Below are 12,226 nucleotides of genomic sequence, written 5' to 3' on the forward strand. Positions count from 1 at the left end.
CAACCCCTCAAATTTTTTCTAAGTTCAAACTCTTTTTGAAATATCGGTGCCCCTAAAATCTTAGCACCCTGGGCGGTTGAATTGTCTTGCAGTTGATCTTGCTAGACCTTTCAGGATAAGGAGGCTGGCTAGGAGACAAATTTTCGACAACTGGTTTTTTGGTCGAACGCTTGGTGGCAGGCTATTGCCTGACATCAGCTAAGACTGTCAAACCCTGTTACAGGCTTCGCTTTGTGCCTGATGGAGTAATATTCTAAACGCGATATTTACTTTATTCATCCTGCTTAGTACCTGCAATTTTCCCAGCTTTGTTCTTCCCCATGCTCAAGATAAGAATGTGCTTTGATTAGCACGAGCGTGTTCAACCTAAATAAATGTATTACCCCTTTAAAAAAAAAAAAAAGATAAATAATTTTGTTCGTCACAAAATTGGATATTAGAAATTTTGGGGCTAGAATATGCTTTTGTCACTAGACCTTTTACCTCGTTTGGAATTTTTTTGGGTTTGAAAGTGTACAGTAATTTATGTTTGCCTTAAAGAAGGTTATTCAAGAAAAATATAAGTGCTCCTCTTTTCACGCTTCAATTCCGGGGGTTGGCGATCGAAGCGAATAAGTTAATCATATTATAATCATACTATTATTTTCATTAAGCTTTTATAAAAATTATTTATTTATTGAAATTTTAATCAAAATCTGCTTTTGGAATCCCGATTCGGAGTTTAGCATATAGCTCTAACCATCTCTTGCCATAAACGTGATAGCAAAAACCTTGTTAGTTCAAAAATTGCTAATGGGACATCCGTTCACATTATATTTGCTTAAGTATATTATTAAACAACAACAACAAAAATTTAGCTTCAATATACATAATTCATTTACAAACAATTGTTTGTTTAGATGTATGTATAAATCTGTACAAGTCGAAAATATTAATAATAAAGTATTAATAATAGTCTTATTTATTAATTAAGTATGCCCTAGTTGGCCTACAAAAAAAATATAACTTGTACACATAAGCATATGCGTCATATATCTTATATTAAGGATTGAGGCAGGTACGTTGGCAACCTTTTTAATTAGCTGGTAGCATGCACATGTGCAACAGCCAACCCTTGTAAGAAGAAATTATTTAGCCAAAATGTTCAAAACTCGATTTCTTGTAACTCTTTTGTCGATTTTGCCTGCATTTTACACGTCTGAAAGCGATTTGGCAAAACTGGCATTACGGACTTCTGATAATGGCTCTGTTGATATGAATATCGATTATTATAATATCCTTTTAATGTTTGAGGCTTCTGAATGGAAACAATATACGGTTGCAAGTTCTGACTGTGTTCTTTAAATATGGCTTCCATTTGCATCATACACTGCTGTAGTTCATCCTACCGATATAAAAGATTGTAAATATAATAAATAAGTTGAAATCGTTGTAAATACAAACCTGCTCCACACTAGTTAGATCAGTTAGAAGGTTCAGCAAAAAATTAATGTTCTGATCAGTACTTTGATCCCATTGAAGTTCAGTGACTGATGCGGCAATACTTGAAGCCGCAATTGTACTTGCAGTGTACTTAGCAAACTTGTGTTCTGTCGAATATTCAATGAAAAGAACAAATAAGATAATATTATTTTTCTTGCATAGGTAATAACAAGTCGAGCCCACTCGATAGTTATACGCTCTTTACCCTCATCTTCGCGCCGGCTCGATTGAATGACCATTAATTAAAATTATATTATTTATTGATTTTTAGTACAGCTGGTAAGTTATTCACACAATCAGTCTCCTTTTCTTTTTATTATTTAAAACACGTATTTAGCTTCAATATACATAATTCATTTACATACAATTGTTTGTTTAGATGTATGTATAAATCTGTACAAGTCGAAAATATTAATAATAAAGTATTAATTATAGTCTTATTTATTAATTAAGTATGCCCTAGTTGGCCTACAAAAAAAATATAACTTGTACACATAAGCATATGCGTCATATATCTTATATTAAGGATTAAGGCGGGTACGTTGGCAACCTTTTTAATTAGCTGGTAGCATGCACATGTGCAACAGCCAACCCTTGTAAGCAGAAATTATTTAGCCAAAATGTTCAAAACTCGATTTCTTGTAACTCTTTTGTCGATTTTGCCTGCATTTTGCACGTCTGAAAGCGATTTGGCAAAACTGGCATTACGGACTTCTGATACTGGCTCTGTTGATATGAATATCGATTATTATAATATCCTTTTAATGTTTGAGGCTTCTGAATGGAAACAATATACGGTTGCAAGTTCTGACTGTGTTCTTTAAATATGGCTTCCATTTGCATCATACACTGCTGTAGTTCATCCTACCGATATAAAAGATTGTAAATATAATAAATAAGTAGAAATCGTTGTAAATACAAACCTGCTCCACACTAGTTAGATCAGTTAGAAGGTTCAGCAAAAAATTAATGTTCTGATCAGTACTTAGATCCCATTGAAGTTCAGTGACTGATGCGGCAATACTTGAAGCCGCAATTGTACTTGCAGTGTACTTAGCAAACTTGTGTTCTGTCGAATATTCAATGAAAAGAACAAATAAGATAATATTATTTTTCTTGCATAGGTAATAACAAGTCGAGCCCACTCGATAGTTATACGCTCTTTACCCTCATCTTCGCGCCGGTTCGATTTAATGACCATTAATTAAATAAATAAATACTTAAAAAAAAACTTTAATTAGTATAGAAGCTAAATTTAATATCTGTTTGTATCAAATCGCAAAAAAAAAGCTTAGATTGGATGACGGCGATGTATTCCTATTTGAAAATTTAGAAATGTTTGCTCCACGGCTTTTTGAAAAAAGCTCTAGTTTAGCGGGAAAACGCTAGATCCCTCTAAAATTAAAGCCCCAACAGCTTCCAAACATATTTTCCAAACTTCAAATTGTACGTGTATAGTCAATGAAATTCCGTGTTTTTTAATCTATCACACATATCTGTAAAAATTCGCTTTCTCAAGATATTAAAAAGTAAGTGTATATATACATATTACTTAGAGTTTAAATATGACAGCAGCAATAACGTGACATAGCAGCAAACGTATGTAGCAAACAATCAGTATTGCCAGACATTTTTTGTAGCATAGCTTTTGAGTTGATGTTATCACTGCGGACGGCAGAAAGAAAGTGTTTTTTTTTGTACCACTGCGGTCAGTTGGGGCTTTCCTATTTTATTATTAGTGAAATAACTATCAGGAAAATATGAAACAATAAAAAAATTTCTGACATCTCCCATTGCACAAACCTTCGGACCATGCAGACGTGTATTTTAAAGCGCTCCGAATTAATCAAAATTAAATAGTACCCAAGTGCGGTAAAAATCTAAAATTAGGCCAAGAGCCCCCTAGTTCGATACGCACGATCATTAATTTAGTTTTTAAAGTGTTATTGAGCTAATATATAAACTATAAGCAAATCAAATAGAATTTGAATTGAACAAATGTTAACTTCGATGAGTCACTACGATAACCGTGCCCAACGTCAGGTCGAGCAAGACGAGCGGCGAATCTCTTTGGCCAAAAATAATGCTTACTTTAGCTATGTCTCCACAGCAACACTTCAAACAGGCGAAAAATCAAAGCAGAACCTCTTAGAGGTAGAAGATGTGAGAGCGCGATCTTGCTCTCCGATTTTACCATCTGCAACTCCAAAAACCTGGAGCAAAGAGTGTACCTCTCCATTGCCGACCCCCTCCCCGCGGAAACCACCAAACTTGCCCTCACAAGTCGCTGCAGCTAACGCTATGGCAACAGCAGCGTTAACTGTGTCAACAGTCGTCGTACCATCTTCTGCTGACCAAGCGCAAGCTTCTAAATGAAGCTAAGAAAAACTTGTACACTTACCAACTAAAAAGCAGCAAGGGCCTGCAGGTGGTACTTAAAGGTATTGAACTGGATATATCCCCTTCCGAGGTCGCAAGTGCGTTAAAAGAGAAGGGCTTTCTCGCTAAAAGAGTAACAAACATTTTAAACAAAAGCAAAATACCGCAACCTCTCTTCAAAGTTGAGCTGGAGCCAGATAGTAAAGCTCCAAAGAAAAATGAAGTGCACCCGATCTACAAACTACAGCTCCTGCTGCATCGCCGGATCACTGTTGAGGAACCATACAAACGGAATGGTCCAGTTCAATGCTCAAACTGCCAGGAATATGGGCATACCAGGACGTACTGCACGCTGCGTTCGGTATGTGTAGCTTGTGGAGACTCCCATGGCCCTGATTCCTGCCAAGTCAACAAGAATGACCCTAGTACAAAAAAGTGCGGAAACTGCGGTGGAAATCACACTGCTAATTACAGAGGCTTTCCAGTGTACAAGGAACTAAAAAGCCGCATCCGACGTGTACCAACAGCGTGCCATCCGCACCTGCCAGGTGCAATTAAAGCATCCCAAACTACACCCGACGTCTTTTTCGCCAAAACAGCTAGGTCCTCATTTGGTCCAGCACACACTATCAACGGCATATCTTTTGCTAATGATTTAAGATCTGGCCTTCAAAAATCAACTTCCTCAGCAGCGCCCCCAAGTGTAATCCAAAAAGATTCGAGTATGGATAACGCTCAGCAACCCATGCAGCAGTCACAAAGCTCTATTGAAGCGATGATTTTCACCCTACAACAAAGTATGATGGAGTTTATGTTGTTTATGAGATCAACTATGCAAAATCTTATGCAATATCAAAACACCTTGATACAGATGCTTGCATCTCAACAATCCAAATAATCAACGGCGCCTCTACGAATATCTCTGTGGAAAGCCAACGGCATTTCACGGCATAAGCTTGAGCTTACCCAATTCCTTTACGACAATCACATTGATGTAATGCTGCTTTTTGAGACGCACCTTACTGACAAATATAACTTTCAAATACGCGGGTAACTATTCTACGGCACAGATCATCCGGATGGAAAAGCACATGGCGGAACCTGTATTCTAATAAGAAACCGCATCAAACATGAATTCAAGGTTCAAACTATCTACAAGCCACATTCATAATTGTACAATCGGACATCAGCAATCTAACTATTGCCGCTGTATACTGTCCTCCCCGCTTTACAATCTCTGAAGATCAATTCATGCAATTCTACAATTCACTGGGACAGCGATTTATAGCAGCAGGAGACTATAATGCGAAACACCCGCACTGGGGTTCTCGCCTTGTGACCGCAAAAGGAAGGCAGCTATACAACGCAATCATAAAACCAAGCAACAAACTCAACTATGTTTCCCCGTTTAGTCCTACATACTGGCCAGCAGACCCTAACAAACAACCAGACTTAATAGATTTTTCTGTGACAAAAAACATCGCACGCAATTTGATAAGCGCCGTAAAACTTTCGGATCTTTCATCCGACCACTCCCCCGTGTTATTAAATCTACTCCAATCCCCGGAATATGTGGAATATTCTAATAGACTCACAACACATAGAACTAACTGGCTCAAGTACAAGAAATACGTTAGCTCTCACCTCGATCTTGCTCCGTAGTTTAACATCGAAGCGGACATCGACTGCTCTGCTGACTTATTAGAATCTGTACTTGTTGCAGCAGCTGAGATCTCTACTCCACAACGCGCGCATGTGCAGACCAATAAACGTAAAACTAATCTTCAAATAGAACAACATGTTCTGGAAAAGCGACGATTGCGACGTGAATGGCAGTCTTACCGGTCGCCATCTACAAAACAACGCTTTAAAGATGCTTCAGACTCAGCAAAGCTCTTAAGCATGAAGAAGCAGATGCCCAACACCGCTACATAGAGCAATTATCACCCACCAGCACCAAGCATCCTTTGTGGAGGGCTCACCCTACTCTAAGTGCGCCGATCGTAACGGTAACGCCTATGAGAAACTCCTCAGGCTGCTGGGCCCTTAGCGACAAAGACAGAGCTAACACATTCGCTGCTCACCTACGTAATGTATTCCAGCCAAATCCCGCAACAAATTCGTTTTTACTATCATCCTGTGCATCTCATAGTCCTGGCGAACCTGAACCACCTGAATTTCGTTCAAATGAAATTGTAAAAGTCATAAAAGAACAGATGAAACCAAAGAAAGCTCCAGGCTGCGATCTAATAACCCAAAAAATGATCATTGAACTTCCAAACCGTGCTATTTCCCTCATCTGTAAACTTTTCAACGTGATTACAATCATCGGCTACTTCCCAAAAAAATGGAAGAAATCGGTCATTATAATGATTCCCAAACCAGGAAAAGACCATACAATACCATCATCGTACAGACCAATTAGCCTACTACCGTGCTTGTCTAAGCTTTTTGAAAAATGCCTCTTGACGCGCATAATTCCTCATCTGAGAAAACACAACACAATCCCAACACATCAATTTGGCTTCCGAGAAAAGCATGGAACTATCGTGCAAGTTACCCGAATAACATCAGAAATACGTACAGCATACGAACATCGGGAATACTGCAGTGCAATATTCCTCGACGTCTCTTAGGCCTTCGACCGAATGTGGCTTGATGGTCTCATTCATAAAATCAAAACGACGCTCCCGGTGTACACTCATAAGCTTCTCGAGTCGTACCTCTACAATAAAGTCTTCGCAGTGAAATGTAACACTACTACATCTAATGATAATATTATAGAAGCTGGGGTTCCTCAGGGAAGTGTATTGGGATCAACACTATACGTAATATACACAGCGGACATCCCCATAAACGAGCGGCTAACAACGTTTGCCGACGACACCGCAATCCTTAGTCGCTCTAGATGCCCCATTTAAGCAACAGCACGTCTAGCTGAAATTTTGGCGGTAGTAGAGAAATGGCTAGGCGACTGGCGTATTAAAATAAATAAACAAATGTGTAAACACATCACGTTTACTCTCAACATGCAATGATGTCCTCCGATGGCACTGTGCAATAAGCAACTCCCACAAGCCAAAGAAGTAACGTACCTTGGCGTTCATCTTGAAAGGCGGCTCACTTGGCGTCGTCACCTTGAAGCAAAGAAAACGCAGATTAAACTGAAAGCCATTAATCTCCTCTCAGCTTGGACTACAAGGTCCCAATTTACAATTCCACCATAAAACCAGTGTGGACCTAGGGCTTGCAGCTATGGGGATACGCGTGCAGTAGCAATATTGATATCAAACAGCGAGCACAATCAAAAATCTTGAGGACTATCACTGGGGCACCATGGTATGTTCGAAACGAGAACATTCATAGAGATTTGAACGTTACAAGATGAGATAGCAACATTAAGCTATCCTTGCACCCAAATCCTCTTGCTCGGCGATTACCTCGGTTCTGCAGTCGAACCCGCCTTAAACGAAACGACCTTCCAGCCCAGCAATAAACCCTTGGGGCGCCGTAGTTCATTTTAAGTCAACATTACTGTTAGTTAAGCTTTAAATATAAGATTTGATAAACTTATTGTAAGTCTCCCTTGGAGAAGATTCAATAATAAAGGCAATGTAAATCTAAAAAAAAAAAGCAACATTACGCCGGATTACAAAAACTGCTAGTGTGGTTGTGAACCAACAGGATCTAAAAAATCTATGTGATACAGTCGTCCGATCCAAAAAACGAAACAAACTTGATCTGTCTGCAATATAGAGGAACCTTCATACCAAGTTTGGGGTTTCTATCTTTTAAAGTCTATGAAATAATGTGGATATAACATTTTCTGTGTCGATTTTTAAGCGTTAAAGGGGACGTGGACAAATTCTGAAAAAAACTTGATCGGCTTACAATATAGAGCAACCTACGTACCAAGTTTGGTGTCCCTCGATCTTAAAGTCTCTGAGATCACAGTGTTCAAACACACGTCAGAACAGACAGACAAACAGACGGACATTGGTATATCTACTCGGCTATTGATGCTGATTAACTGACTGTTACGCACATTCTTTTTAAGCAAACTCAACAGACTCCTATACTTTTTTTTTAAGAACGAGGTCTAAAAACGAAGTTTTACGTACTACAATATTAATTTATTTATTTATTGTCAAGCTATAAGCAGCCGACACTTAACTATACATTTAAATTAACAAATAAATTAAAATATTTCTGTGTAATGTAAATGTAAATATAAACATAAATGTTTTGGGAGTATCTAAAATGAAAAAGAAAACGATTGGTTCAACATTTGTTGCAAGGATTGGGGAAAACCCAGAAAAACCCAATCAGACCAAGACAAAAATCAGAGATTAGTTAGTTAGTAAGAAAATACTAATATAGAGGCTTTAATAGTAAGCGAAGAACACTTGAAACTAATCGTAAGGTAGAGATTGTTATAATCAGCACACAGAATACGAAAAGGTTCATGCAAAGCCCAGTTAGTGGTGCAATACGGAAGATACAGAGGATTAAAGTTACGAGCTAATCTAACAGGTATGTTGATAGTAATTTCTTCCATCAAACTAACTGAGTCTTCTTGACCCTGTAGTAATTTATGGACGAGCATTACTCCAAGCATAATTCTACGATTAGTAAGAGAGGGACGATTGATTAAGCGAAGTCTTCTAGATTATGAAGGCATCTGAATTTCTGAGTTCCAGCTCAAGCCGCGAAGAGCAAATATTAAGAATTGTTTTTGAACCGATTCTATCCTGGCACGATGTGATTCATATTAAGGGGACCAAGTGCATGATCCATACTCAACAATCGGGCGAACAAGAGATGTATATAAAAGCCTAGTAATATAAGAATCATCAAATTCCTTGGACCATCGCTTAATAAACCCAAGAAATCCCATTGCTTTATTGATTATTTACATTTTGAGCTATTTAAGTTTAGAAAATTAGCTTGACACCAAAGAAACAGTGCGTTTAAGTCCGCTTGCAAAAACCTATCAGAGAAAGGTTCAAAATGGGTTAAATAAAACTTGACGTCATCCGCATACATTAGTGCACGTGAGTGAGATAGAACAGTTGAAAAATCGTTTATAAATAACGTAATTAGAAGTGGGCCAAGATGACTACCTTGCGGTACTCCAGATGGATTTTGAAAATGAAGTTTTGAAACTAACTCTTTGCGTTCTGTTACTTAAATAATTGGATATCCAAAGAAGAAGATTATTCGGAAAGCCGAGAAGATCAAGCTTATGAATTAGTAGTGAGTGATTTTCAGAATCGAAAGCTTTACTCAAGTCCGTATAAATAACGTCAGTTTGCATCTTTTTCTTGAACGCTTTAATCACAAGAGAAGTAGACTCAAGAAGGTTAGTGGTTGTCGATCTACATCTCATAAGCCCATGCTGAGTAGGAGAGATAATAGAACCACATAAATGTTGAAGATGAGAAGTTATTATTTCCTCGAGCTACTTGGGAATTGCAGAAAGCTTAGCAATACCCCTATAATTCTGAACGTCGCACATAATACCCTTTTTGTGCAGATTGATAATATAAGAGTCTTTCCATAGATTTGGAAAATATGAAAAGTCAATTGACAAAGTAAATAACTTATGTAGCGGTCTACACAAAGAATCCGCACAGTACTTTAATACGGAACCAGGCACATTATCTGCATCCATTAGCATGTATGTTAAGGGTAAGAGTGACCAGCATGGGGACTACTCGTAGAGTATGTAGTTTGGAAAATGTCGGCAAACAAATTTTCTATGGATTGGTCAGAATTAGCTTGAAGGTGAGAGATGATGGAAATAATACAGTTTTTCGTTTAGAGTTTACAAATTTATAGAACTGTTGAATATCTCTAAAGAATTAGACCTTACAACGTTATAAGTAATTATTATAGCACTGAGTGTTAAGTACCAGAAAATTGGAGTTGATAATTACGTATCGAGAGAAATCGTTAGGATTTCCTGACTTTTGAAATTTTTTAAATAGCTTGGATTTTACATTTTTTAAATGTGATAATTCTCTAGAGAACCAAGGAGGTCTTGCAGAACTGATAGGAGATACAAGCGGAACTCATATATTAAGACAAGAATTTAGAGTACTATAAAAAAGCTTAATGACATTACCCAAATCAGAACGTGCGTATAGTTCAGACCAATCCATATTGACATCTGTTTTGCTAAAACACCGACTGCGCACAGCGGTATCAGATGATAACACATCTGAACGCAAAAGTAAATGGATGCATGTATTAAGAGTTGGATGGTATGGGTCTTCTGGCATAGCCAATCTGTCAATCCTAGATACAAAGGTATTGGAAGAAACCAATACAGCTAGCAGGTCGAGTGTCCTGTTAATAGAATTACGAACTGGATTGATTTGAACCAACGATAGCTCTGAGAGACCATCAATAAATCTATCGGAATTATCAGGAACAAGTAAATTCGAGTCATTTGAGGCGATCCATTTAGCATCGGGCAGATTAAAATCACCCAAGACAAACAGCAAGTCAGTGTCAGAAACTAACGATGATATACATTTAATAGCGTTTAGATGAGTATCATATACTGTCCCATCAGCAGGGGGTGAAATGTAAGAACATGTTAAATAAATATTAAATTTTTGAAAGATACTTTTACACAAATGAACTTAATGTCCGAATCAAAAGTAGTTGGAATCGGTTGCGAGGGGAGATTGAAGTCAACAGCCAACAGTAATCCACCTCCAATTCGAGTAATGCGATTGCATCTATATGTAGTATATTTAGAAGAAAGAATAGAAAAATCTGATGTGGCAGGTCTCAGTAAAACAGATGATGTCAAAGTCAAAGGAATGACTAATTAGAAATACTGTCTGATTGCGGGATCGAAAAGGAAGTCTGCGCATGGCGCGAAGCAGAGCTACTCTTTTTCCGTGTGCAGACGTGTTTTCAAGACAGTCAAAAAAAAAAATACTTGCTGTGCTATCAATGAACATACGGTTAGAACAGCCCTCGAAGTGCGTTGACACATTTGGACACAAACCACTTGAAAGGGTCACTTCAGCGTAGAATTACCACATGGGCCGCAGTCCTGGCGCTCAGAAATAATAGACAACTGTGGGAACCTGTGTACTCAGAATATATATTAAAAAATATACACGCTAGAACGTAAGATCATATAACACAAAAAATGAAAAGAAGTGAGTCAAATATTCCATAACTCTAATCTATACAAACAACGTCATGTATACAAGAAGCTTAAACAAGCCAAGTACACTTTAACACTTATGCAAACTCCCTCTAAATAACAAATTGGATCACATAAGACAATAAGTAGAAAAGAGGCAATAATACTTTAACACTAATGTGGGCTCCGTCTAAATAGTACATAAGATTACGTAGAAACGATGAGTAGAAGAAAGCCAAGAATATTGCTAACACTATTTTGAACTCTGTCTAAATAGTACATAAGATAGCCTCTAAAACCCTATACAAATCAATAAACGAAGTCAGTTCTTAAACCAACGCGTGAGTGTTATTGGTTAGGGATTGGCGAGCGTGCTAACATTGCGACTAACATTGCAACAAAGTTCAAGTACAGATTTGCATGCAGGAGGCGTGGCCAAATTTTGAGACAAGCTTGATCTGCTTGCAATACAAAGCAACCTAAATACCAAGTTTGGTATCTCTAGCTCCAATTATATCTGAGATCTAGGTTTTCACATAGAAGGACCGACAGAAGGACATTGCCTTATCGACTAGGCTGTTGATGCTGATCAAGAATATACATACTTTATAGGGTCTGCCACGACTCCATCCGCCTGTTACTTAAAAACGAACTTAACCCTCTAGCAGGCAAAATCTAAATAGTCATTTAATCAAGTTGATATTTATTTTATAAGTAGATACAGGTTAAATAAGCTTAAGTTCTAAATTTCATAATTTTCTGTTGGTTGGAACGACCGTCTGTAGACGGTCTTGTCGGTTTGAGAGAAAAAAAATACGGTCGTTCGCTGGCATCACAAAGGAATATCGATCACGCCTTTTGGCGATACCTTTTGCTATTTTTTGCTTCTAATGTGTTTTTTGAGTTGGTAATCATTTATACCTTATATATAACTATAATAATATGCAATTTACTTAAATTTAAGTGACTATTATAAAATATATCAATTTATAATCAGTTTTAAATGAACAATTGCTTGAGTTGACCGTTACTATGTAATGTTGAAAATCCTTTTCACAGGTATTTTTTTTTTTTGAGTTAGATTTCTTAAAATATATTTATTTTTGTAATGGTAGTCCCAAAAAGAATTTTGGGAGACTGATTTGTATAAACTGACCACTCACTTACCAAAATACTGACTATATGCATTTTTTTCTT

The 12,226-nt window shown here is 37.5% G+C and overlaps 1 protein-coding gene and 1 long non-coding RNA gene across 2 annotated transcripts in view; both read right to left on the reverse strand.

Moving 5' to 3' along the window:
* Positions 1-1,287: 1,287 nt before the first annotated feature.
* Positions 1,288-1,590, reverse strand: LOC117794121. Its single transcript, XR_004618364.1, has 2 exons — positions 1,444-1,590; positions 1,288-1,384 (listed from the first exon to the last, which is right to left on the reverse strand). It is a non-coding gene; the product is annotated as an uncharacterized LOC117794121 (long non-coding RNA).
* A 196-nt stretch (positions 1,591-1,786) lies between these two features.
* LOC117794118 (G1/S-specific cyclin-D2) overlaps positions 1,787-12,226 on the reverse strand; it is a 156,154-nt gene continuing 145,714 nt past the window's right edge. The window contains exons 5-6 of the mRNA XM_034634605.1: positions 2,406-2,551; positions 1,787-2,346 (exon numbers count right to left, since the gene is read on the reverse strand). Of these exons, the coding sequence (XP_034490496.1) occupies positions 2,107-2,346; positions 2,406-2,551 (386 nt within the window). The 3' untranslated portion in view covers positions 1,787-2,106. The remainder of the gene's footprint in view (positions 2,347-2,405; positions 2,552-12,226) is intronic.

This window comes from Drosophila innubila, chromosome X (assembly GCF_004354385.1).
Source record: "Drosophila innubila isolate TH190305 chromosome X, UK_Dinn_1.0, whole genome shotgun sequence".
In the NCBI taxonomy this organism is placed as follows: Eukaryota; Metazoa; Arthropoda; class Insecta; order Diptera; family Drosophilidae; genus Drosophila; species Drosophila innubila.